The 22,513-nt window shown below is 61.1% G+C and overlaps 3 protein-coding genes across 4 annotated transcripts; all 3 read left to right on the top strand.

The window, feature by feature from the left end:
• LOC141751689 (lipocalin-like) lies at window positions 1-3,210 on the top strand. Of its 2 annotated transcripts, none has more exons than XM_074608852.1 (7): window positions 1-344; window positions 1,504-1,643; window positions 1,757-1,833; window positions 1,999-2,112; window positions 2,367-2,468; window positions 2,692-2,717; window positions 3,054-3,210. In XM_074608852.1, exons 1-6 carry the CDS (start codon window positions 246-248, stop codon window positions 2,715-2,717), a joined length of 558 nt encoding a protein of 185 aa, XP_074464953.1. In that variant the 5' UTR covers window positions 1-245; the 3' UTR covers window positions 3,054-3,210. The 2 variants fall into 2 exon arrangements, with proteins under 2 accessions (XP_074464953.1, XP_074464954.1); XM_074608853.1 differs by having other exon boundaries at window positions 162-344; window positions 3,058-3,210.
• A 967-nt stretch (window positions 3,211-4,177) lies between these two features.
• On the top strand, window positions 4,178-5,618 carry LOC141751781 (uncharacterized). The gene is made up of 4 exons (XM_074609145.1): window positions 4,178-4,319; window positions 4,505-4,766; window positions 4,982-5,046; window positions 5,341-5,618. Exons 1-4 carry the CDS (start codon window positions 4,178-4,180, stop codon window positions 5,616-5,618), a joined length of 747 nt encoding a protein of 248 aa, XP_074465246.1.
• A 335-nt stretch (window positions 5,619-5,953) lies between these two features.
• On the top strand, window positions 5,954-11,427 carry LOC141751688 (extracellular fatty acid-binding protein-like). Its single transcript, XM_074608851.1, has 9 exons — window positions 5,954-6,050; window positions 6,166-6,187; window positions 7,569-7,961; window positions 8,259-8,398; window positions 8,956-9,026; window positions 9,682-9,792; window positions 10,288-10,389; window positions 10,635-10,660; window positions 11,249-11,427. Exons 2-8 carry the CDS (start codon window positions 6,170-6,172, stop codon window positions 10,658-10,660), a joined length of 861 nt encoding a protein of 286 aa, XP_074464952.1. The 5' UTR covers window positions 5,954-6,050; window positions 6,166-6,169; the 3' UTR covers window positions 11,249-11,427.
• The last annotated feature ends 11,086 nt before the right edge of the window (window positions 11,428-22,513 follow it).

Genomic DNA, 22,513 nt, shown 5'->3' with positions numbered 1-22,513 from the left:
GAAGCAAACATGTCATATCAACAAGAGGGAAACGCTTGCAGGTTCCCCCGCCTGCCCTTTGGCTTGGGCGCTCGCCCCTGCTCTCGCTTGCATAACGGCACGGGGGGAGGCAGGGCTGGCCCCCCGGGGGGCCAGCGTACAGCCTGCCCATAAATAGGGGCCTGCCGGGCTCTCTCCGGCACCGCAGCACTCCGCCTGCTCCTCTGGCTCGGCTTGGCTCGGCTCGGCTCGGCACGGAGGGAGACATGCACACCACGCTGCTCAGCATCCTGGGGCTGGCCCTGCTCGGGGCACTGCACGCGCAGGACGGCGTCCCCGTGCAAACCGACTTCCAGCAGGACAAGGTGACCCAGCCCGGCCGGCATCACATGCGTGGGGGTTCGGGGCATTTTGGGGGATCCTCGACCTGAAAATGTGCGGAGATGGTGTTGCAGGTGGATTTGGGGCCAGGCTGGCCCGGGCACTGGGAGGGGGAGGGCGGCCGGTGCACCCGTAGCCCCCCGTCCCTGGGGACCCCCCGGCGCCTGGGTTTGGTGGCTCCGGAGGGGACGCAGGATCCAGGCTCCAGCCTGTGGGGCAGGACCGAGCAGGTGTGGGGCCGGGCTGTCTGCTGTGCCGTGGGGTGGCTGTAGATGCGCAGGGATTTTGTAGGGACACTGAGAAAAGCAAGCTCAGCTTGACAGGCAGCGTGGAGATGGGTCACGGACGCCTCTCCCCATCCCAGACCCCATCCCCTCCCCAACACAGGGTCCCAAAAAAACAAGGGCTGCTGTGCTGGGGGGTCCCGCACACCCCTCTGCCCTCCCAGCCCACGGGTGCTGGCATGCCCAGGGTGCTCACACTCCCCTTCCTCGCCCCATGACGGGCAGGACCCAGACAGGACAGCCCCAGCCCGCCCGTGCGCCGGCATCCCAGCCCCACAGCCCTGGGGTCCCACCGGGCCAGGGCGGGGGCCACGCTGCCTGCTCCCCCAGGGAACCCCCGGAGGGGTCCGGGGTGACAGAGCCACCCCAGGGAGGTGATGGGGATGGAGGCACGTCCTGCAGGGATGGGGTCTGGCATGTCCTGCCAGGGTGTCCCAGCACAGCCGTCCCCGAGGCTGTCAGCTCCCCGCCGGGTGGCCCTGGGGACCAGGCTGGGATGAGCCATGCTGGTCCCAGGGTCCTGACCCCTCCTCGTGCCCCTAGATGGATGCAAATGGCATCTGAGAGCCAGGCGGTCCTGTCACCCCCTCCCTGGGCTTGGGGCAAAGAGGAAGGAAACCCCCTGGGTACTGGGAGTGAAGGGCATGTCGTAAACCAGGGCTCTCCTGGCTGCTGGGTTTTGTGAACACCGAGAGCTGTAGCAGCTCCCTGGGGGACGAGGACCCCAGGACGCCATCCTGCCATGGGGCGCAGGCTGACCGGGGGGGGGGAACAGTGGCCTGGGCGGGGGCTGGCGGGTGGCCGAGGGGCGAGACGGGGGTCTCTGTGTGGCCGGGGACTGAGTGGAGGTTGTGTGCAGCTGACAGGGAGATGGTACAGCATCGGCCTGGCCTCCAACTCCAACTGGTTCAAGGAGAAGAAGCACCTGATGAAGATGTGCACCACGGTCATCTCTGCCACCGCAGACGGGAACCTGGAAGTCACCTCCACCTACCCCAAGTATGGGCGTGGGAAGCGGGTGGGCAAGCAGGGGGTGCTCCCCCATGGTGCCATGCCTGGGGCTGGAGCGTCCCCCCTGGCCCCCTCTGATGTCCTCGTGCTGTGCTCCCCAGGGGTGACCAGTGCGAGAAGAGGAACAGCCTCTACACCAAGACAGAGGAGCCGGGACGGTTCAGCTACACCAGCCCACGTGAGTGCCCGGCTCCCAGCCCGGCCTCCCGCGGGGCAGCCCCTGACGTGCCCCCAGCTCCCAGCCCGGCCCCTCTGTCACCTGTCCCTGCTCCTGCTCCCACCGGAGCACCTCGGGGCTGGCTCGGTGTCCGGGGCTGAGCCGTGCCCTCCCTGTCTCCTGCAGGCTGGGGCAGCAAGCATGACATCCGCGTGGTGGAGACCAACTACGAGGAGTACGCCTTGGTGGCCACCCAGATCTCCAAGAGCACCGGCTCCTCCACCATGGTGCTGCTCTACAGTACGTCCACCCTGGGACCCCCACGTTGCCCACCCCCTCACCCCCCAGGACCTCCAGGGATGCCCTCGGTGGGGGGGTCTCTCCCATGGGAGAAGGGCAGCAGCATCTCCCAAGCTGGGGTGATCCATGGGGTGGCTGGGTCAGGACCCCCTCCCTGGGGAGCCTGTCCCTTGCTGGGCTGCCCGCACCCCGGGGCAGTGTGACCCCTCACGGGGGTGCCGGGGGGCTGCCTCTCACCCTGCTCTCGGCTGCAGGTCGGACAAAGGAGCTCAGTCCCGAGCGCCTGGAGAGATTCACCCAGTTCTCCAGGGAGCAGGGTCTGACGGACGAAGAGATCCTCATCCTGCCCCGGACGGGTGAGAGCCGGAGGGGCAGGGGGATGGCGGGGGGCAGGCAGTCAGCCGGGGGGGTTAAGAGGGAGGAGACCCTCCTGCCTTCTGCCTGCCTCCCTGCGGGGCTGGCACGGGGCCAGCTCTGGGGTGCCGCTGGGCAGAGCCCCATGCGGGGTCCCTTGGGGGGGTCAGCAGCCCCCCCCCCAGCCCCTGGATGAGCTGACCTCCGCTTTTCTTCCTCCTGCAGACAAATGCATGGCGGACGCTGCCTAGGTGAGTCCTGCCTTTGCTGAGGCTCACACCAGCCCTACAGGGTGGGGGGGGGCACGGGGGTGCTCAGAGCCACTCCACCCTGCAGAGCCCCCATCCCCTTCCCGGCCCCCCCAGGCTGCTCCTCTGGCTGGGGTCCCCCTTACCCCTGCTGGGGATCCCCCACCCTGGCCCTATGGGGGCTCTTTTCTTGCCCCAGGACCTTGCCAGGACCTGCCCACCCACTCAGCGAGGGGCTGACAGGGCCCGTGTCCCCCTGTGTGTCCCCCCGTGTGTCCCCCTGAGTGTCCCTGTGTCTCCCCCAGCTCAGCTACGCTCATGCCCCCCCGTCTCTTCCAGGCAGACCCGCCGGCTGCTGCCCGCCGGAGCCCGAGAGCACCGCGAGTCCCGTCCCGTCCTGTCCCCAGCACGTCCCCCAGCACCGCAGCAGCCTTCGCTCCCCGCCTTCACACCCCACGCCTGCACCCCCGTCCCCATTAAAGCCCATATAAAACCAGCCCCCCCGCCCTTGTCTGCTGGGCGTTTATGGGGAGCTGCGATGGGGAGGGGGGAGCAGGGCCGGTGGCGGTGGGCTGGGCTGGGGCTGGCCTCAGGGGTCAGGGCCGATCGCCGCTTCTGGCCGTGGGGCCACCGGGGTGGGACCCCGTGTGCACTCGCAGCCCCGCACCATGGTGCTGCCTGGCCACCAAACCTGCCTTGTCCAGGGAGGAGGCGTCCCCAGGGCTGGGACCCGCCGGGAGATCCGCTCCCGTCTGCCCCCTCAGGCACCCTGGGCCGCCCCAGCCGCCCTGCCTCAGTTTCCCCTCCAAGGAGCAGGCTGGCAGCGTGGGGATGGGGCAATGGGCAGGCGCGGGGGGGGGGGTCTCTCCAAAAATGTGGGGTCAGGATGGACATGAACCGGAGCAACGGCTGTGAACGTTGGATGCGGCTCAGCCCTGGCTGCCCTCCTGCTCTCCGTGCCATGAGCCCGGACCCTCGCTGCGAGCGGGGTCTGTGCCCGCTGCCAGCAGCCTGGGAAGCCACAACCCCTTCTGGGGGGCACTGGGCTGCGGCTCAACCCCGGGCTGAAACACGGGCTCAATCATCCTCTTCCTCGAGGCAGGATGCGTCCCAGCACTGCTGGACCCTGGGGCCAGCAGGCAACAGCCCAGAGTGGGGCACTGGGGACACCCTCAGCCCCCTCCCCGGACACGGCACCGGGCACGGGGCATCGCCACGTCCCTGACGTGCTCCGGGCTGGGGCTTACACAAGGCTGCATTCATTCGGGACAGGGCAATTAGAGGGGGAACGGGCCAACGCTGTCACCTAACACGGGTACAAGTTATCCCTGCTCTTGTGTAACCCGTTGCATAAAGTGGGGGCGGGCAGGGGGTGCTGCCAGCGGCGGGGGCTATAAAGGTGGGTGCGGGAAGAGGCAGGTCCATGCAGCCTTTCCCGCCCGCATCCAGCCCCCGGAGCAAGGATGATGATGGTGGTGCTGCCCAGCCTGGTGCTGGCCCTGCTCTGCCTGCTGCCGGCGGGGGCTGAGGTCCCCGTGCAGCCAGACTTCGACACCAAGAAGGTAATGGCACGGGGAGCCCCCCTGGGTGGTCCTCCTGGGGCAGGTGCCCGTGCTGCATCCCCGGGCACGGCTGGGCACCCCCAGGCACCCCCCAGTCCCGGCCCTGAGCAAAGCTGGGTTAGTCCTGGCCAGCTCCTGCGTGCTGTGGCCAGACCCAGTGGTGGCCCTGCTACAGGGACGCGAACACCCGGGGGCCGTGATGCCCCGGACTGTGTGGTGCTTCCCCAGGGAACACGGGCCAGACGCTGCCCCCCCGTCCTGGCACGGGGCAGGGCAGGGTGTTCCGCACGCTGGTGGGTCGGCAGGTCCCCGTGGCTTTCCCAAACCCTGCCAGTGATGCCCTGCTGCAGTTTGCAGGGATGTGGCATGTCGCAGCCATTGCTTCCAACTGCTCCGTGTTCCTGAAGATGAAGGATGGGATGAAGTCATCCATCACTATCGTCAGCTTCATGCCGGAGGGGGACCTGGCTCTGAAGCTCATCTGGCCCCTGTGAGTGCCCATCGTCCTGCTCATTGCTCCCCACTTGGGGCAGGGGACTCCCTTCCCCACCAAGGCGGCTGGGTGAGGAGCATCGTCCCACAGACCCCAGTCCTTCCTGCACCCCAGCGTGTCCCCCAGGCAGGGGGAGTCCCCCCTGCCCCCCACCCCGCTGCCCTCCCACGTGGCGTCCAGCCATTTTTGCTGTTTCCATTTTCCTTTTCCAGGGCCGACAAATGCCAAAAGTTTGAGCTGCTCTTCCAGCGAAGTGGGCAGGCAGGGCACTACGTGGGTACGTGCGGGCTTGGGGGGGGGTCGGAGCTACGGGCACCCTGAAGTGGGTCCATCGCTGGTCCCCCGTGCCCCGGGGGGCAGTGGGAGGTGGGTTTGGCCCCTCCGCCTCCATCGCTCGGCGAGAGGCCGTGCTGCGGGCGGGTGCCCGGCTCCACTGGATCGCGCAGGGGTTCCCTTCACAGACCCCCACCCTCGGGCAAACCCGGGGCTCAGGCCCTGAGCTGTGAGCCCCGGCGGGGGCCGCGGAGGTGCCTGGGCGTTGCTGGACCGGGCACCGTGTGGGCTCCTTTAGCAGCACAAGAGATGAGGGACCTGCGCGTGATGGAGACGGACTACAGCGGCTACGCCATCGTGCAGGAGTTCAAGCGGAGAGGGGAGGAGCCCCACAGCGCGCTGCAGCTCCTCAGTGGGTGTCGGGCACGGGGACGGGCACCCACGGCTCCCCAGGGAGGGGGGGGGACAGGCACTGGGGGAGGCAGGGGCCGGGGTCTCCGCCACCGCTGCGGGCCACCACATTGGGACCCAACATGCCGGCACCCAGGCGTCCCCAGGGAATGCATTTTGGGGTGAATGAAATCTTGCACTAAAAACGCCCTCAATTGATTGTGGTTTGAACTGAAGCCCACCCCCCCCACGCAGTGTGCCAGTCTGGCTGCGGACCCCCAGCCGCCCCATGCCACCCCAGGCAGGTGGGTCACCCGTCCCAAGGGCTTTGTGCCCCTTTGCTGCCAGCCCAGGGCAGCTGTGGGGTGTCCTGTGCCCACCCTGCACCTCCATGGCTTCACCCTTGCCCTTCCCGGGAGTCCCATCGCTGCCCCGTGGGAGCCAGACCCCCAGCGCGGGGCTCGCTGCCGGGTCCCCCCCCACTCACCAGCCCCCACGTTGGGTGTCTGGCTGCAGCGAGGGAGCAGGACGCCAGCCCCCAGCTCCTGCAGAAGTTCAAGGAGCTCGTGCCCACTGTGGGCCTGACCCAGGACATGGTGGCCATCCTGCCCAAGTCGGGTGAGTGCCAGGAGGGCGCGGGGTGGCACGCATGGCCCCCCCTGTGTGGGGATGCTGGGGGGGGGCTCGGGGCAGTGCCCGTGGCACGCTCACCCCTCTCTTTGCTTTTCGACAGATCAATGCACCAAGGATATCAGGTGAGCGTGGCCAGTGGAAGCTGGGTCTCCTTCCCGGCATGGCCTGGGCTGAGCAGGGACTCGCAGCCCCCCAGGGAGCCCCCCCTGCCTCGGGGCTCTGCATCACATCAGCTTTCCCCTGCTCTAACCGCCATCCGTCTGTCCTGCCTCCCTGCAGCTGAAGGAGCCAATGCCAGGGCCGTGTGTCCTCCAGCCCTGGTGGGACCCGGGCTCTGCTCCCCCCTCCATGGCGCCCCTTCCCGTCCACCCCGGCCGGGCTCTGCTCAGACCCGCTGCCCCATGCCAGGATCACACCTCGCCCTCCTAAATAAATAGGTGCAGAATCTGCGCCAGAACTTGGTGCTTTTGTTGGCAGGAGCAGGGGTGCTGCCAGGGTCGCCAGCCACCCTGCGCCCAGCGGTCCCGGATCCAACCCTTCGTCCCAGCACCCCGGGGCAATGGGGGGCTCCTCTGCTGCATTGCTGGCTGCGCCCAGCGTGGGGAGCAGAGGATGGGGAAGGTGCAGGGGGGGCAGCCGCCGGGGATGCGGGCAGGGGAGAATCCAGCTGGGATAAAGAGGGGCTGGTGCAGCTCGGCTCGGGGGGCGCAGGGCGAGCGGTCAGGCTGCCCAGCCCTGCCGGCACAGGCTCTGCCTCCCAGCACCAGCTCGTCCCCAGGACACCCCATTCCCTGCTCAGTTCCCCCCAGGACCACCCGGACAGGAGTGGGGGCTGTGCTGGGGCTGCCCAGGGTAAACGCATGGCAGGACTGGGAACCCCACGCCTGTCCCCGGACCCCTTGGTGTCCCCATCTGCCCACTCACCAGGGTAGGACCAGGCTGCAATGAGCCCCAAGGGCAGCCAGCACTCTTGTCCATCCCCCTCCACCTCCTGCGCAACGGAGGCAGCCCCTGGTCCCCCCCACTGCCCCCCTGCCCCGGAGCGGGGGTCCCTCCATGCCCAGCCAGACGGAGAGGGAGCAGCACGAACTTTTCAGGACTGTGACCCCAGGAGCTCGCCGGAGCCAGGGCGCAGGGGACATCACACCCTGGAAAGGAGGGGACACTCCCACAGTGACGTGAACCCCTTCTTCTGCCTGCCCTGCTCCGGGTGCGTCCCACTCTGTGGAGCCCGAGTACGCGGAGCCGGGGGGCGAGTCTGCGCCGGCGCCACGGGGTCAGGCCAAGCTGGTGGCACGCGGGCGCCTGGGCTCGGGCACGATCCCAGCGTCAGCCTCGGGGCAGATGCCAGCCTGGCCGGAGTACAGGTCACTGAGCCCCTTCGTGATGGGTCACTGGGTGACGGCGCTGCAGTGGCCCGTGCCAGGAAGGACCTCCCTGCTCCTCCTGCCAGCCCTCCATCAGTGAGCCAGGAAACAAAAGCTCTCTTTGTTCTTCCACAAGCGACTAAAGAAACCGGGAAAGTCCGAAATTTCAGCGCTGGTGCAACAGCTCCTGCAACCCTCCGGGGCTTGCAGGCACTTTCCTTCTTCCGTGAGACCGGACGCTGTTTACCCCGGGGTGACTTCAGCCCTTCGAAACCACCACCTCGCCCAAGCCAATTCCGGCAGCGTTACCCGTGCAGCTCGGCACGCAGCACGGCCGGGGTGGGCGGAGAGGGGGAGAGCACGGTGTTATAAAGCCGGCAGCCCCAGCACCGCTCACCATCCCGTTGGCGAAGCCGGAGGAAGCTGCGGCGAGATGAGGACCGTGGGGCTGAGCCTGGGGCTGGCCCTGCTCTGCTTGCTGTGCGCGGAGGCTGAGGACCCTGGGGCCGCGGGGCTGGACAAGAGCCAGGTGATCCGCAGCATCCCAGGGAAGGGAGGGTGGGAGCGTGCCCTCCAGTCACCAGGGCGGGGGCTGGAGAGGTGTTTGGGTACCGGGGGTGGCTGGGGACACCGCAGCCACCGCTGGCTCCGCCGTCACACCCAGGTGAGGGCAGTCGCCCAGCTCCAGCATAGGTGCCCCAGCAGGGATTTCGGTAGCCAGAGGGGATGGGGGTTTCCTATGGCCTGAGGGTGTCCTGGCACAGTCCCCGAGACGGGGACAGCCCCTGTCTGCTCCTCTGGACTCACAGCTCCCCCTCACTGCCAGATTGAGGGGAAATGGTACATCATCGCTCTGGCCTCTGACTCCGAGAGCTACCTCCGAAAGAAGGACGAGCTGAAGATGGCGACGGCCACCATCGCGGTCCTGGGGGAGGGTGACCTGAAGGTCTCCTTTGCAATTCCCACGTAAGTGCCAAGTGCTTTTCTCCATGGGCTTCATTGACCAACCTCCTCCCTGGACCTTCACTGAGGGGTCTCCACCTGGGTGCCTCCAAAGCACCCACCAAAGCCCTGGGCGGGGGGGGGGGGGTTGCAGTGCCACCAGCCCCACAGTATGAGACAGGGGTTCAGGAGAGCTGTGTTGTAGGGACCCCCTTCTTCAGGGCAAGCCGGGAAGACACAGGGCAGCACCAGCCAGGGGTGGTCCCACCATGGGGGCTCAGGCACCCCGCTGCTCCCAGCAGGGATGATAAGGGACCCTGCGATTAAAGCTTTCCCAGCAGGACCAGCCTCATCCCACCAGCTCAGAGCACGTCACCCCAGGGGGCGGCCCTTGGGCGCCGGCACTGTGCCCTGCCAACCCAGGCACCCATCGCCCCAGGGGTGGCATGCCCTGGCCACACTGTCTCATCCCTGAACGGCAAGTCCCACGTTTGGGGTCACGACACCGGAGCCAGCGTCCCCAGGGGAGGGGAAGGGGGGTTCACTTCACCCCAGCTGGTGATTCCTTCACTGTTTTGCAGCCCGCAGGGGTGTAAGAAATCAGAGGCGATCTACAAGCAAACAGGCGTCCCGGGTGAATACCACAGCCCCGGTGAGTGAGGGGAGCCCGGGCCCCAGGACGGGGTGGGGGCACTGCCCCTCAGGCCTGTCTGAAGCAGCTGGTTTTCCCTGGGGACGTGGTCCTCGGGGGTGTCCGTCCGCCTCTCCCGAGGTCCTGGGGTGAGACGTCCCTCTGCGGCTGGTCGCCGGCTGCAGGACAAGGCTGGTCCATGCCAGAGCTGGTGACCCTCTAACATGGTGGACTCCCCGCTCCTCCCCCCCGGGTAGCCATTCTGGGGCAAGACAGACACATTCAGACCGAGCTTAAACCCCGGGGAAAAGCAGGTTCATTCTGCAACGGGGCTGCGGCTGGATGCTCCCAAGGGATGAAGGAAGAGCGGTTTCGCACCATCCCCAGCCCAAGACACTGGCCGGGGCTACTCAGCTGCCCGCAGTGACCATCCCCAGAGCCTCCTGTGTTGGCGTTCCCATCCCCCCGCCTGGCCGTGACCTGTGGGCTCCCCCAGGCTTCCAGATGAGCCGTAGCAAGAGGAAAAACCAGGAGGGGGAGAGAGAGAAGACAGACATGCTGGCTGGACCTGGCCCTGGCACCCCGATTCGCGCTCTTACAGCCCTTTTGCAGTGTGGGAGCTCTGGGGCGGTGGGGGGGTAATTAATTTTTCGCTTTCCTCCGCGTCTTTTTGCAGAGCGAGGCAACAAAACGGCGCAGGTGGTGGATACCGACGGCAAGACGTATGCAGTTATCTTCGCCTCCAGAGCGAAGGATGGAAAGACCTTGCACATGCTGAGGCTCTACAGTGCGTAGCAGTGACGGTCTGACGGGGGCGAACAGCTCGGAGGTGTCGGGGTGCTTCACCGTGTCCCGAGACCCCTCCTCACCACTGCCCTCCCGCCAGCACCTCTTGCCCGGCGCAGGAGCGGGGCAGGGGCAGGGGCAGCGACTGGGGGCTGGCAGGGGAGGCTGGGCTCAGGCTCCTGCCCTGTGCTGGGAGTCCACGGCCACGGTCTCTGGGTGAAATGGGCGAAGAGTGGGGGTCCTGCTGCGAGGGAAGGGGGGTGGGAACCAAGAGAGGAGACACCGCGCTGGTGCCAGGATCTCCGCTTCATTCTGTCCCCCGGGAGGGCTGTCTCCTGTGCCTGCCCACCGCCACTCTCCAGCATCTCCACCGCTGCCTCCAGCCTTTTCCCAGCGACCGCCATCCATCCCATCCTCGCCTGGGCGCGCTCACCAGCTGCCCAGGAGATGCGGGGACAGGTCACAGCCTGGAGCTAACTCGTGCCTTTGCCTTTAGGCAGAACCCAGGAGGCGAGCCCCAAAATCACAGCGCAGTTTAAGAAGCTTGCGAGGGAGAAGAGCTTTACCGATGAGATGATCAAGATGCTGCCCAGGCAAGGTGAGCACGGCCCAGCACTGTCAGGCTGGCTTGGTCAATACGGGGAGCCAGGACGTGCCGGCAGGGACCAGCTCGGCCCGTCACTGCCACCACTTTGTGGTCTGAGATGGCAGGAGAAAGCGCTCCGGTTTGGCACGTTGTGGCTTTCACCTTGCTCAAGTTCATTCCTGGGTTGTCTATTTTGGGTGCTAAATGCGGCCAGCCAGACCAAGCCCCGGGCTCAGCCTTTCTCTTTGTTTCCACAGAGGAATGCAGCCTCGATGACGTGTAGGTGAGTTGCTGCGGTGCAACACGGTGTTTGCAATGTCCTCAGCTGGAAATTGTGCCCCGTGGTGCCCCAGCAAGGGCCACCACGAACTCCCGGAATTACCCTGAGGTCCGAGTTGTTCGGACCTGTGCTGGAGCTCGCACCCAGGTAGGACTGTTCCCTTCGGAGCTGCTCTGCCGTGGGGACCCCCAAGGTGCAGCTGCCAGCAGTGAGCAGGGGCACTTGCACCAAAACCACTGGTTCCGTGGAGAAACAGCTGCCGAGCTCACCCAGCAGAAAAAGCCGGGACACCGGCTCTTGCCAGAGGGAACTCAGGGTTGTGGACTGGCAAAGCCGGCCAGAGGTTGGGTTGGTGTCTCACCACACAAAATGTGGTTGTTGTCGGCCGACCCTGGCACGTGATTCCCCACCATACCAGTGCACGTTCAGTTGTAGGGCATAGCTAGAAATCCATTGCTGGAGATGGCTTACCCTACAGAGCTGGAGATAACTGGAAAAGAAAGCACTGATCCTGGTGGAAAGCCCTGCTGGGCCCTCTGTGTTGCCCTTCTCACCCCAAATACTCAGCCCCCTCTCCCGGCTGTTTTCTAGGAGGTGCAGGCTGGCTGGTGGACGCTCCTGCTGACCAATGCAAGACCCATACTCTGAAGCTCCAGGCTGCTGCTCCGCCATCCCTCTTCCAAGCTTGGTGGTCAAGGCCCTGACACACCTCCTGTTCCTTCGGCGCACAGTCCCTGTTTTTTGCCAAATAAACAGAAACTCACCCTGCAGCTTCGTGTCGCTGTCTGGGGAGAACCTGGGGTGCTCGGGCATGTGGTCCCTTCTGTTGTCCTCCCGGGGTCTGTGGATGGTGAGCAGCCAGGGGTGCTCCTGGACTGAGCTCACCCAAGTGAGGGCATTTTCAGAACCCGCCAGGATTTTGCCTCCTGGGTTCCTCCTGTGGAGCAGGACCACGGCCGGGCAGAGGTGAGGCGAGGGGTGCAGTGAGGCTGGAAATCCTGTGGCCATGAGGAGAACAGTGGAGAAAGGCCATGGGACTTGGCCACAGAGATTAAATTGGAGTTTGGAGGGCCGCAGCTACCGCCACCATCCAACCCACCTTCCCTGCACTCGCCCTGCTGCCATTGCAGTCTCCTGCTCCGCTGGAGCCACGCTCGTCCACCCGCTCGGGCTGGGCCAAGGCAGGGGCAAGACTCAGCTTTGGGACCCCTCCATGCCCTGGTGGGAGGTGGGTGTCTGACTCCTCCAGAGCCAAACCCAGAGCGCAGGTGCGGGGCTGCGCGTGGTCTCTGCCCTTGGGCACCGTGCAGAGAAAGCCCACCCCGGAGTCAGATTATGGCGGTGGCGGACATCTGCCTCCAGAGACTGCCTTGCTTTGAATTTATATTTCTGAAATCCCACTCCATCCTTCCCTTCCTGCTCTGTCCAGCCCCCCATATCCACCCAGGAGAAACCACAACCCACCCAGGCCAAACCTCGTCTCCAGCAAAGCCCCGGCACCTCACACATGCTCGTCTCCAAGGGCTCGTCCAGTGCTTTCAGGCACTGAGGTCTGGCAGGGCATGAGGCAGCTTGTGCCTCTCCTGGAAAAGGAATTTCCTCCAAAATCCTCTCTGACGGCCTTTCCACCTTGCCCGTCCCTGGCCAGCCTGGCCAGTCACCCAGGCAACCAGTTCAGCTCGGGATCTGCTCCATTGCTGCGTGACAGTAGCAGGTACCCCAGGAAGGTGTTGTCCCAGCATCTGAGCACTTGGGATATTCCCAGGTACTTCTTTCTCTTCCCAAGGACTGGGAAAATACAGTTGGGAAACTGTCCCTTCCTGGCCTTGGTGCTGAGCGGGGAAGAGAGCTGGGCACTTCCCGGCAGCGGCAGGGCAAGGGTCTGCACTGGAAAGTCCCAACCCAGCCCCATCTCCACCCTCTTTGGAAGGAAGCCAGCATTTCCAGCAGGAATTCTCGCCAGCAGCTTGGACTGGAACAGTTCAGCATTTGCGACACTCCCAGGAGCAGCAGGCCCACACTCAGCTTTGCCTCGAGGCTTGTTTTCGGTACGTGGATCGATGCAGATAAAAACATCCTGCTGCCAGCAACGCCCTTCGCAAAGGGCTTTGTGCGACGGGGAGTCCCGGCCTCTCCACATCGTGTTCCAGCCGAATATTTCCTTCCTGCCGTGTGCAGCCATCACTCTGCCAGACAGCGGTGAGATCATTTCTCTCTGCCACCAGCATTTTCCACTCCTCCTGTTGTCCATCTGTTTTCTCCCCGTGCCCTGGAGCAGGATGCACCCAGGCTGCAATTTCAGATCTTTTCTGGGTGTGAGTCCCTTCCATGCAGAGCAGGAGGGGGATCCCCACCGCAGCCCTCCCATCAAGCCTGTCCCTGTCCCCCTGCCTTCAACTACAGGCAGGTTCCGGGGCAAGGAGAAGCACACAGGGACAGGGTGAGAAGAGGCTTGTACCTGTCCCCCCTCATCGCCCTAGCAAACCTGGCCAGATGTCTTCATAAACGTAATGACATGGACTTTTCTTCCCTGAATGTTTAAGGGCTTCCTGGCGTGAGGCACCCTCTCGGCACCGGTGGCATCCCGCAGCCAGGAGCTTCACCGCCCATCTCTGCGCCCCCTTTCGCTGGTTGCGGGGGTGTGTCCTGCAGCTCCTTCGCCGGGTGCTGTGGGAGCCCGCTGGTGAGACCGGGTGGATGCAGCGGAGATAAGCCCAGGCACCCAGGTCCCAACCAGCTACTGGAGAGACCAGAGGGGTGTTGGGGCAAGAGAGGCGCCGGACCAGCCCTTGGTGTATGAGGAGCAATTTGAAGACTCACAGCCGATGGCTGCGGTGCTTGCTGGTGATGTGAGACTATCTTCTCTATTCATCCACCTCGCGCTGTTCCAGATCTCCAATCTTTAACAAGTCTCCTCGCTCTCCAGCTGTGCCTCTCATCCAGCTGTGCCTCTCATCCTTCTCTCTCCCTTCCCTGCTTCGCCGTGTCCCTGCTGGGGCTGGGTGACGAGACCTGGACCTCTACCCATCCGGGAAGGTGTGGGTACAGCTTAGATTTACATGGTGCCTTGTCCTGTTCCCCAGTCATCTCTTCTCATGCTGCACCTGCCACCTTTGGCATCTGCTGCATGCGGACGAGATGTTTTACAAGATGCCTGTTGGCACAATGAGCTCCCGGGGTGATCTTCCTCCTTTTCTCTCTCAGCCACTCTTTTATCCAAGTGAGGATCTTCCTCCCTAGCCTACGGCAGCTTGTCCTCTGCAAGCTTTGATGAAGACCCTTCTCAGCCGACCAGGGGATGTCCAACACCCATATCTTGTTGATTCCTCCAGAAGGAGTATTTCTGAGGTGCAGTTTTCCTGTGCGAAAGTTGGATTCAGTCTCCGTTGTGACATAATTTGTCTGTACATCAGCCAGGTCAGACATTTTTTGCAACTTCTCTACCAGCCCACACTGCATAGTGGATCTACTGGTCTGTAGTCTTTATGGTCTGACAACCTCTTTAAAAGCCAGCGTATTTGCTTCTTCCAGTCTTCTGGTGAAAACTAGAGGTAGCACAGGTGAGTCTAAGCAGCGGATGACGAGCTGCAGTGAAAAGTTTGAGTTTCACACCTGATTTACTTCGACTGGAAATGTCTTCTCCTGTCTCACTTGCACTTTTACTTCTGCGTTGGTAGGACAGACTTTTTCAAGTGTTTGCAAAAGAGATCCTCTGGCCTGGGGGTCCACCAAAGCTCCTCCTCAGCCAAGGTGGATGCAGAGTTTCTTCACTTTTCTATTTTTACTATTTCTTTTTTTTTTTTTGAATGATCACTCTGAATTTGACTGGATACAGGCCAAACATTTCCTGCTTCTGCTGCTTTTGAAGAAAGGAATATACGTAAGTGCAGGTGCCATTCCTCGGAGCAGAGGAGCAAGGGGACAAATTCTGGTGTCTTCTCTGTTTATCTTACTTTTTGCCGGTTGACTTACCCGAGGTCATTTTACTGTCCTCATGTGGGTGCAGCTTCAGCAAGTTTGAGAACATTTATCTGATTTCTTATCAGCTCCTTCAAATTGATTTAATCACGCTGGCTTCCATTTAGGCTTTCCCCTTGTAACGTTGTTAGGGTTTGTATTTGCTAATATCAGCTTAAGCGCTCAGAGTGAAGCTAAGCTGGTCTTTTCTGACAATCTCTGTGCCATATGTGATATTTAATCCTCTTGACTTTCCATTTTTTTCCCCTTTTAAATGCGACTGTATTGGATGGTTTCCAGTTCTAAGTGTCACAAGAATGGCGTTTTGATTTCAGCCCATGAGCCAGGTCCTGCTTGCTGCTCAGGATGGCTCTTGGCCATCCAAAAATCCTAAGCCCATGGGTGCCCATCCAATCTGCCTGGAGCAACCATATATGAGAGCCTCGTGGATGTCCCTTTGTGTGTGACGGGCGCTGGCACCACCATCACCAGCTGCCGGTACCGTCACCGCAGCGGGCGTCACTCCAACGACATGCGGTCATCAGGGCTTGGCCGTCCATCTTGGATGGTGTCGAGTGAGACCATGGGGTTCCCCAAGAGCCACTGGACATGGGGCCTGGGGGTGCCAACCCAGCTGAACTGTAGTCACCCTCCAGGCTCGGGGCAGCCCCTCCCCGGGATCTGGGCGATGGGCATTGGCTCTCCATAGCACAGGCATAAACGATTTGAATTCCCACGGGTGGGATCGAGCCACCTCCAAATTGCCAATTACTGCTCGTAGAGACCGCTGCACCGGTCTGAGCCCCACTGGTTTTGCTCCCTGTTTTGGGAAGGGGCAAATATAGCTCCTGTCCCCAGGCACTGCTGTGGCGCAACAAGCCCCCTGGAGCCTTTTCAGAAGTTCAGATTGCAGAAGTTCAGAAACTTTTAATGACACCAACTGAGACTCATTAAAAGTGAAGAAAAACACTCGGCGATGCTGGGGCAGCATGGTGCTCTCTGGGACACAGCCTTGCGAGGCACTGGCACCCGAAACGCAAATGGCTTTGGATGTTCCTGCTTCCCCGGGTGTTGAAAGTTGTTGAGACCGTGTGCCTGTTTTCATCCTGGATCATCTCAGGACGTGGTCTTCTACCCTGGCTCCATGACTGGCTGACCCAGCATGGCTGATGGGAAGCGTCTGGTGGCCCAAAGGTGGGAAGCAATGCGGCTGGGGACTTCCCAAGCTGCCAGGGTCAGCATCTCCTGAAATGTGTGAAGATGCGCCAGTCCCAGCAATGCCCAGTACCTCCCTGATATACCTCCTGGGGACAACACAGCTCTGGGAAGAGGTTGTTATGCTGGAGCTGCCATTCAGAGAGGCCTCAGCAGCCCCGGAATGGGGTAGCACAGACCTCCTGGTGTTCAGCCCAGGCAAAGGCAGGGTCCTGCGCTGGGCTGGGCTAACCCTGTGCAGCCGGGCAGACTGAGCAGCGTGCAGGGAATGCCCTGCAACTCCAGCGGGCAACAAGCTGAACATCAGCCAGCAGAGCGCCTTTGCAGCCACATCCATCCTGGTGTGGGTTAGCGAAGGGCAGCCATCAGCTCAAGGCAGCGCTTGTGGGACCGCGCTGGGAGAGCTGGGCCCAGTTGAGGGGTCCCCAGTACAAGAAAGGCCCTGACAAACCCCGGAGAGGCCAGTGGAGGACACAAAGCTGGTCAGGGCCCGGAGCACAGCACGTACGAGGAGAGGCTGAAGGAGGTGGGCTGGTCCAGCCTTCGGAGAGATGGCGAAGGAGACATCAGGCTGCCGTCTCCCCCTGCCTCAGGGAGGATCTGGAGAAGACACAGCCAGACTCTTCCCGGAGTGCTCAATGGTAGGGTGAAGGGCAACGGGCAGCAGCTGCAATACAGCAAGCTCCATCAAGACAAAAGGAGAAAGTTCTTCATCATGAAGGTGGTCCTGCACTAGAGCATGTGTCCAGAAACATAGAATCATAGACTCATAGAATCTTCATGGTTGGAAAGGACCTTTGAGATCATCGAGTCCAACCAAACAACCTACAATCTCTACCACTAGAGCATGCCCCGAAGTGCCACATCTAGACGTTTCTTAAACACCTCTAGGGATGGTGACTCAGCCCCCTCCCTGGGCAGGCTGTTCCAGTGCCTGACCACTCTTTCAGTAAAGTCATTCTTCCTCATATCTAATCTCAACCTCCCCTGCCGCAGCTTCAGACCATTTCCTCTGGTCCTGTCCTTATTCACCTGGGAGAAGAGCCCAACACCCACCTCTCTGCACCCTCCTTTCAGGTAGCTGTAGAGGGCAATGGGGTCTCCCCTCAGCCTCCTCTTCTCCAAGCTAAACATGCCCAGCTCCCTCAGCCTCTCCTCATATGCCCTGGTCTCCAAGACATGGTGGGATCCCCATTCTTGGAGGTACCTAAATGGAGGTGGACAAGTCCCCAAGCAACCTGACCTGCTTTAAAGCTGGCCCTGCTCTGAGCAGGGGCAGGACCAGAGACCCCTGGGGTACCTTCCAACTGAGATCCTCCTGTGGGTCCCTGGGCCATGGAGATACGCAAACAGGACCGACAACGAGGAACCCAGCAAAACACAGCCAGCTGAGCACCGCCTGCTCATAGAAATTATTTATTCATTATAAATCACAGAATCACAGGACGGCGGGGGTTGGAAGGGACCTGTGGAGATCACCCAGTCCCACCCCCGGCCAGAGCAGGGTCACCCAGAGCAGGTGGCACAGGAACGCGTCCAGGCGGGGTTGGAATGTCTCCAGAGACGGAGACTCCCCCACCTCTCTGGGCAGCCTGTGCCAGGGCTCTGCCACCCTCACAGCAAAGAAGTTCCTCCTCATGTTTAGGTGGAACTTTCTACGCTCAAGTTTGTGCCCGTTACCCCTTGTCCTGTCCCCGGGCACCACTGAGCAGAGCCTGGCCCCATCCTCCTGACACCCCCCCTTTCAGTATTTATCAGCGTTGATAAGATCCCCCCTCAGTCGTCTTTTTTCCAGACTGAAGAGACCCAAGTCCCTCAGCCTTTCTTCATCAGAGAGGTGTTCCAGTCCCCTGATCACCTTGGTAGCCCTAAATTAATTATAACTGTGGCCAACACCAGGGAAGATGCCTGCTCCTACCACACGTGCTCTCGGTGTGCCCTCAGCCCTCCCTCCTCTGCCCCGTGCCCTCCTCTGCGCTGCCGCCAGAGCCCCGCGGGCAGAGCGGGGAAAGGCTGGGGCTGCTGTGGTGACATAGACGGAGGGAGGCTTTAGGCTCCAAAACGCACTTGTGTGGGCTGAGAGTGGGAAGAGGGGTCGAGCCAGGGGGGCAGGGAGAAGTGCTGCACCAGGGAGATCTTTCTGGCCAGCGTCCCCATCGCTCTCCCCTCCCCAAAACTGTGGGTGCTCTCAGGCCCCACGCTGACCTTTGCAGATTGGTGCATCTGCAGGGAAACATCCCTTCCAGATTCCCAAACTTCTCAGAGGTGGAAGGTGTCCAAGCAGTTGTTCAGAGAAACAAGACACCTTACTCTTGCTAGGGCCCGTTAAGTCACTCTTAAATCCAAATGAGCTCATCTGGAAGTAAACAAGGTTATCCAGCAAATCCAGGAGGTACATTCTCGGTTGCAAAAGTGGGGAAAAGAAGCTAGAAAAGGAAAGCACAGGCCGAAGAGCCAAACTCTGACATATTCCTGGCCTCAGGCTCTTGCTTCAGGGTGTCTCTGAGCCACTTTGGCTGCAGAGCCCGCTGTGCTGCTCCAGCTCTGCCGCAGGACCACTGCTCCGGCTCTCTCTAGCTGCTGAGAAGTTCAAAAACAACTCCAGACCTGCCCTCCAGTCCCGGCCCTCGGAGGTTTGGGGCCCTCTGTGTGGGGGTGCTGCTGCGGCACCCCTCAGGGGGTGTCCGCGCTCGGGCCCTGAGCACAGCGCTCGCGCACCCTATTCCCTCGCAATGTGCTTCCCTGCTCCCACAGCATCCGTGCCCCGGGGGCTGTGCTTTGGGAGCAATTACGGACCCTGCTGTACCAGGGGATCTTTTCCCAGGTGCCTCCCAGGAGTGTATTGAAATCACCCCGGTGTCCCACACAGCTGGTGCTGCCAGACACACCTGGTGTGAAAAGAGAAAGCATCTTCTCAAGGTAAGCCATGCAGGCGCTGGGTCACCGGAGTCCCCGACGTCTGCGCAGGGTGAGTGCTCGATGGCAGGACAGCTGTAGGATCGAGGAGGGAAGGAGTCAGCCCTACGCCGGGGGCCGCGAGGCCGGCTCTGCCCTGCTCTGTGCCCCTCTCCCGCCACCAGCAGACGTGGTGTCCTTGCAGCCCTTCTCACGGCAGCCAGATGAGCGCCCGGGTGCCTGGTACGTGTCTCAAAGTTCACAGCCGGCAGCTCACCCACCTGCAGCACGCAGGAGCCCTGCCCCTACTGCAAACACGGCTCTGCCCGGCTGCAGGTGCGTCCCTTGTTTGCCTGTGCCGCAGCCCGCTTCCCGACAGCGCTCCCGCTCCGCTTGGGATGCCACTCTACGAACCCAGCAAGACCATGGCCATGGCCCGTGCTTCGCACAGAGCAGCGCCCATCAGCCGCTCCCGGGTCTACCTCGAGCTCACTTGTCTCGTATCAGATTTTATTGCAAATCAAATGCAATTTAATTAGCAGAAAGGCAAACAGACCCTTCCAATGACTGGCTGATCATCCAGCTAGTGACTATCAGATGAGCAGATTTAATTGCAACCCCCTACAGTTATTGGAAAATGAAATGAAGATGCTGCTTGCGTCCCGGTCACACACCACCTTTGACACCTCCTCCCCTGGCTCGCAGGCTGGAGGGTGCTGCTGGGGACACACACGGTCTGGCGCGCCTCGTCCCGCCTGCCCCCTCCACATCCCAGGGAGGAAACGGGTGCCGGAGATGACAAGCTGGTTTTCTGGTAGTTTAGGCTGTGGCGATGCCCTGGGGAGAGTGGATCCTGGGTTTGGTCCTGGTTCTGGTGAGGCCATGGGGCACAGGGAGGGAGCTGGGGGCAGGTGCCCTCCCCAGGACATCTGTGTGCCATCTTCCAGGTGACCCAGGCATGTAGTTTTCCACCTCTGCTTCATTAAACCAATACAAAGGCTCAGAGGACACCTACTTATACTTCGAACAGGTTAATTTTAGGTAAAGAGAAAAGTTTTCAGTGGCGACAAAGAGATTTAGGAACCAAAACCCCTTCTGCCTTTGCCCCATGATGTGAGCACTTTGGGCCCGAAACCTCTTGAGAAGGCAGGACGCGAGACCTTGGCTCCTTGTCCAAACCCTGGTGCACTAGTTCTAAGGAGATGATTCCTGGCTCAAAGTCATTTTTGAAATTGGGTTTAAGCTGCTAGTTCTTACAGGCTTGCCTGTGCCGGGGTTACTCACCGCAGCGTGCTCAAGCTCCCTGATGCCGCAGTCATCTCCCTGCTTGGCTTTGCTTCTCTGGGCTGACCACCTCGCACCGTGTCCTCTCTGATGGACTCTCCCCTCTCCAGGGATCCTGGCAGCCCAGCTCGGCTTCCTCCTCCTCGAGTGGGCTCCCTGCGTACCACCCGGCAAGGTCTGACTGACCTACCACGGCGTCGGTATTTTCCCACATGGACTGGAAACCTTTCCGTTGTCCCCATGGCCAGTTTGGCATCTCATGACTCAGGAATCCCCTGGGCTGACCGGGCCACTGGCTCTCCATCCGAGGACCCTACAGGCAGGCAGACTGCTCCAGAGTCCCGGTGCTCCTGTGCCCACGAGTTTTCTTTCGTTTTCTTTCCCCTAAAGCCTTGCAAATGCCTGGTGCTGGGTTCCTCTTCTCCCATTGGGCTTAGCCTCCATCACGGAGACGCTTTGCACCTTCGCTGCAGGAGAAGCGGCATTCACTCTTCCTTCCATGCTCCCTTCCCGCATCCCTGCTGACGTGCAGCAAACCTCTGAAGACTCTCCTCCCTCCTCGACGCCGTCGTCCCCGTGCCCTCATGTTGTCACCAGTCACCCTGCATTTGCCATAAATTGTCATTGTCCTCCTGGAAAACTGGGAGTGGGCAACGTCTGACTTCCAGGGCACTGAACTGAGCAGCACTGCGGGGCTGCCCGTCCTTCAACTACGTGGCTGAAGGGCATATATTAAACTCATAACGCGACAAGCAATTTCCACAGTCTCCCTGCACTCCTCCATTTTTCAGCGCAGACTTTGCTTACTGCTTTTCAGGCTCTTTTCTTCCCTTGCAGGTTTTCCACTCTTTCCAAATATCCTCCTTGGTGTATATGCGTTACTCATTTTCTAGAGGAGAAGCCCTGCTCCGCCAGCCTCTCCCTTGTGCTCGAATGGGAGTTTTTAGCTGGGTTTTGCACCTTTTCTTTCACGAAGCCCCAGCTCTTTTCTACATTTGCATGCTCGGCTTCCTAAACGTGCCCAGCTGCAGTAACCAGCTCCCCTCACTTGTCCTGATTTGTGCTTGTTCACAGCCACAGCCACCAATCTGCTCCTATTGATCTTCCCATTTACGCAAAACGGCATTGACTCATGCCTACTCTAGCTGAAGTTATTTTCTCAAATAGCTCTTCTAAAAACAGCCTATTTTTCAGGAACAGGTACAAAAAAAAAAACCCATCAGCTCGCTTCATGCTGTGACCTGGTGAAGAGACATGCGAGATGTCATATCCAAGGATATCTGGAATGACCGTTAGAGACAAGGCTGTGATTTATAACACCACCACTCCTCCAAAGAGTTACTCTTCCTGGAAGAATTTCTCTCCGGGGGCTTTGTCCTCACCCCAGCCTGGCTGGGGGATCTACGACAGGCTCCCAGCACCCTCTGGGCAGACCTTCCTTTCCCTCCTTCCCAAGGCAATTTAGATCCAGGAAGACCTTTTGATGGTGCCTCTCAAAGTCTTGTGCTGTGCTGCCCTTCCTCCTCGCCTCCCTTTCTTACCCTCTCCCACGTTCTCCGTTGCCTCTGCTCTGGTCACATCAGCTATTTCTCTGACCTCTGGGAATCTTATTAATTCTTAGTAATTGCAGTCCCTCCCTACCAGCTTTGCATGAGGCCACAATCATTTGTGTTATTTCCTAGGGACCATATGCTCTTCCTGAGCCAGAGGGGACGCCAGCTTTTTGCTGCCCGTACCGCTCTCCCAGATGCTCTTATCCCTACAGGTGCTTCCCTTCCCTCTGTGGTTTTGCCCTTGTTGACCAGCTCCTACTCTTCCAGCACGTGCCTCTGCTTCGACCTCCATTCCCGTCGAGGCTCGAAGCCTGGCATCAGATCCCTGAAGGCTTCTCCCCTCCTTGGCCTGGCTGCTCCTCCCTCCCTCCCTGCTCACACACCCACCCCGGCTGCTGGGCACCAGCACAAACCCACCGCCCGTCCCTGAATCTCCGCCTTGTGGAGCACATCCCCAGCGTGGTGGAGTTGTCCTTGTTCCCTCTTGGAGGGAGCTTGCAACGCTGTTTGAGGGTGCTCAAGTCTTCTCAGCCTGGCACCACCTCCTCTTCGCACCCGGCGGATGCTCCCACGTTTCTCCCTGCAAGGACCTGGTGACAGCTCTGTCAACGCTAACATCTTCTTTCAGGCTGGCGCGAATCTCTGAGCGTCTCCTTACTGCTCTTCCCGGGGATTCAGTAGCTTTAGGTTCACACTCAAAACCTTCTGTGTCTCATCTTATTTTATCCCTGAGCTTCAGTTTCTCGTTAGATGCAGAGTCTTTCCCTTTTCCTGAAGGCTGCTGGCTCTGCTTTGCCTTGACACTCTCAAGCCTGCAGGAATTACAGCAGCACCTTCAGATGCCTTTCTGCTCCTCCCAAGGTCTCTCAGAGGACCCTCCCTTACATTGCTTCCAGGTGTGCGCACGAGGCTAACATCTACAGTGCGGTATTTGCAAGCAGACACCTTTGTC

Source organism: Larus michahellis, chromosome 15, assembly GCF_964199755.1.
Source record: "Larus michahellis chromosome 15, bLarMic1.1, whole genome shotgun sequence".
Taxonomy (NCBI): Eukaryota; Metazoa; Chordata; class Aves; order Charadriiformes; family Laridae; genus Larus; species Larus michahellis.
The sequence above is the reverse complement of the archived record's forward strand: the minus strand, read 5'-3'. Positions and strand labels throughout refer to the sequence as shown.

What these genes read in the sequence shown, in the direction of transcription:
- LOC141751689 (XM_074608852.1), top strand. Translation starts at nt 246, where the DNA reads ATGCACACCACGCTGCTCAGCATCCTGGGGCTGGCCCTGCTCGGGGCA. An exon ending in CCGACTTCCAGCAGGACAAG is followed by an intron (nt 345 to 1,503) that starts GTGACCCAGCCC and finishes GGTTGTGTGCAG; the next exon opens with CTGACAGGGAGATGGTACAG. An exon ending in GTCACCTCCACCTACCCCAA is followed by an intron (nt 1,644 to 1,756) that starts GTATGGGCGTGG and finishes TGTGCTCCCCAG; the next exon opens with GGGTGACCAGTGCGAGAAGA.
- LOC141751781 (XM_074609145.1), top strand. Translation starts at nt 4,178, where the DNA reads ATGATGATGGTGGTGCTGCCCAGCCTGGTGCTGGCCCTGCTCTGCCTG. An exon ending in GGGTGGTCCTCCTGGGGCAG is followed by an intron (nt 4,320 to 4,504) that starts GTGCCCGTGCTG and finishes GTGCTTCCCCAG; the next exon opens with GGAACACGGGCCAGACGCTG. An exon ending in GCAGGCAGGGCACTACGTGG is followed by an intron (nt 5,047 to 5,340) that starts GTACGTGCGGGC and finishes GGGCTCCTTTAG; the next exon opens with CAGCACAAGAGATGAGGGAC.
- LOC141751688 (XM_074608851.1), top strand. An exon ending in GCACATGCTGAGGCTCTACA is followed by an intron (nt 9,793 to 10,287) that starts GTGCGTAGCAGT and finishes CTTTGCCTTTAG; the next exon opens with GCAGAACCCAGGAGGCGAGC. An exon ending in CAAGATGCTGCCCAGGCAAG is followed by an intron (nt 10,390 to 10,634) that starts GTGAGCACGGCC and finishes TTGTTTCCACAG; the next exon opens with AGGAATGCAGCCTCGATGAC.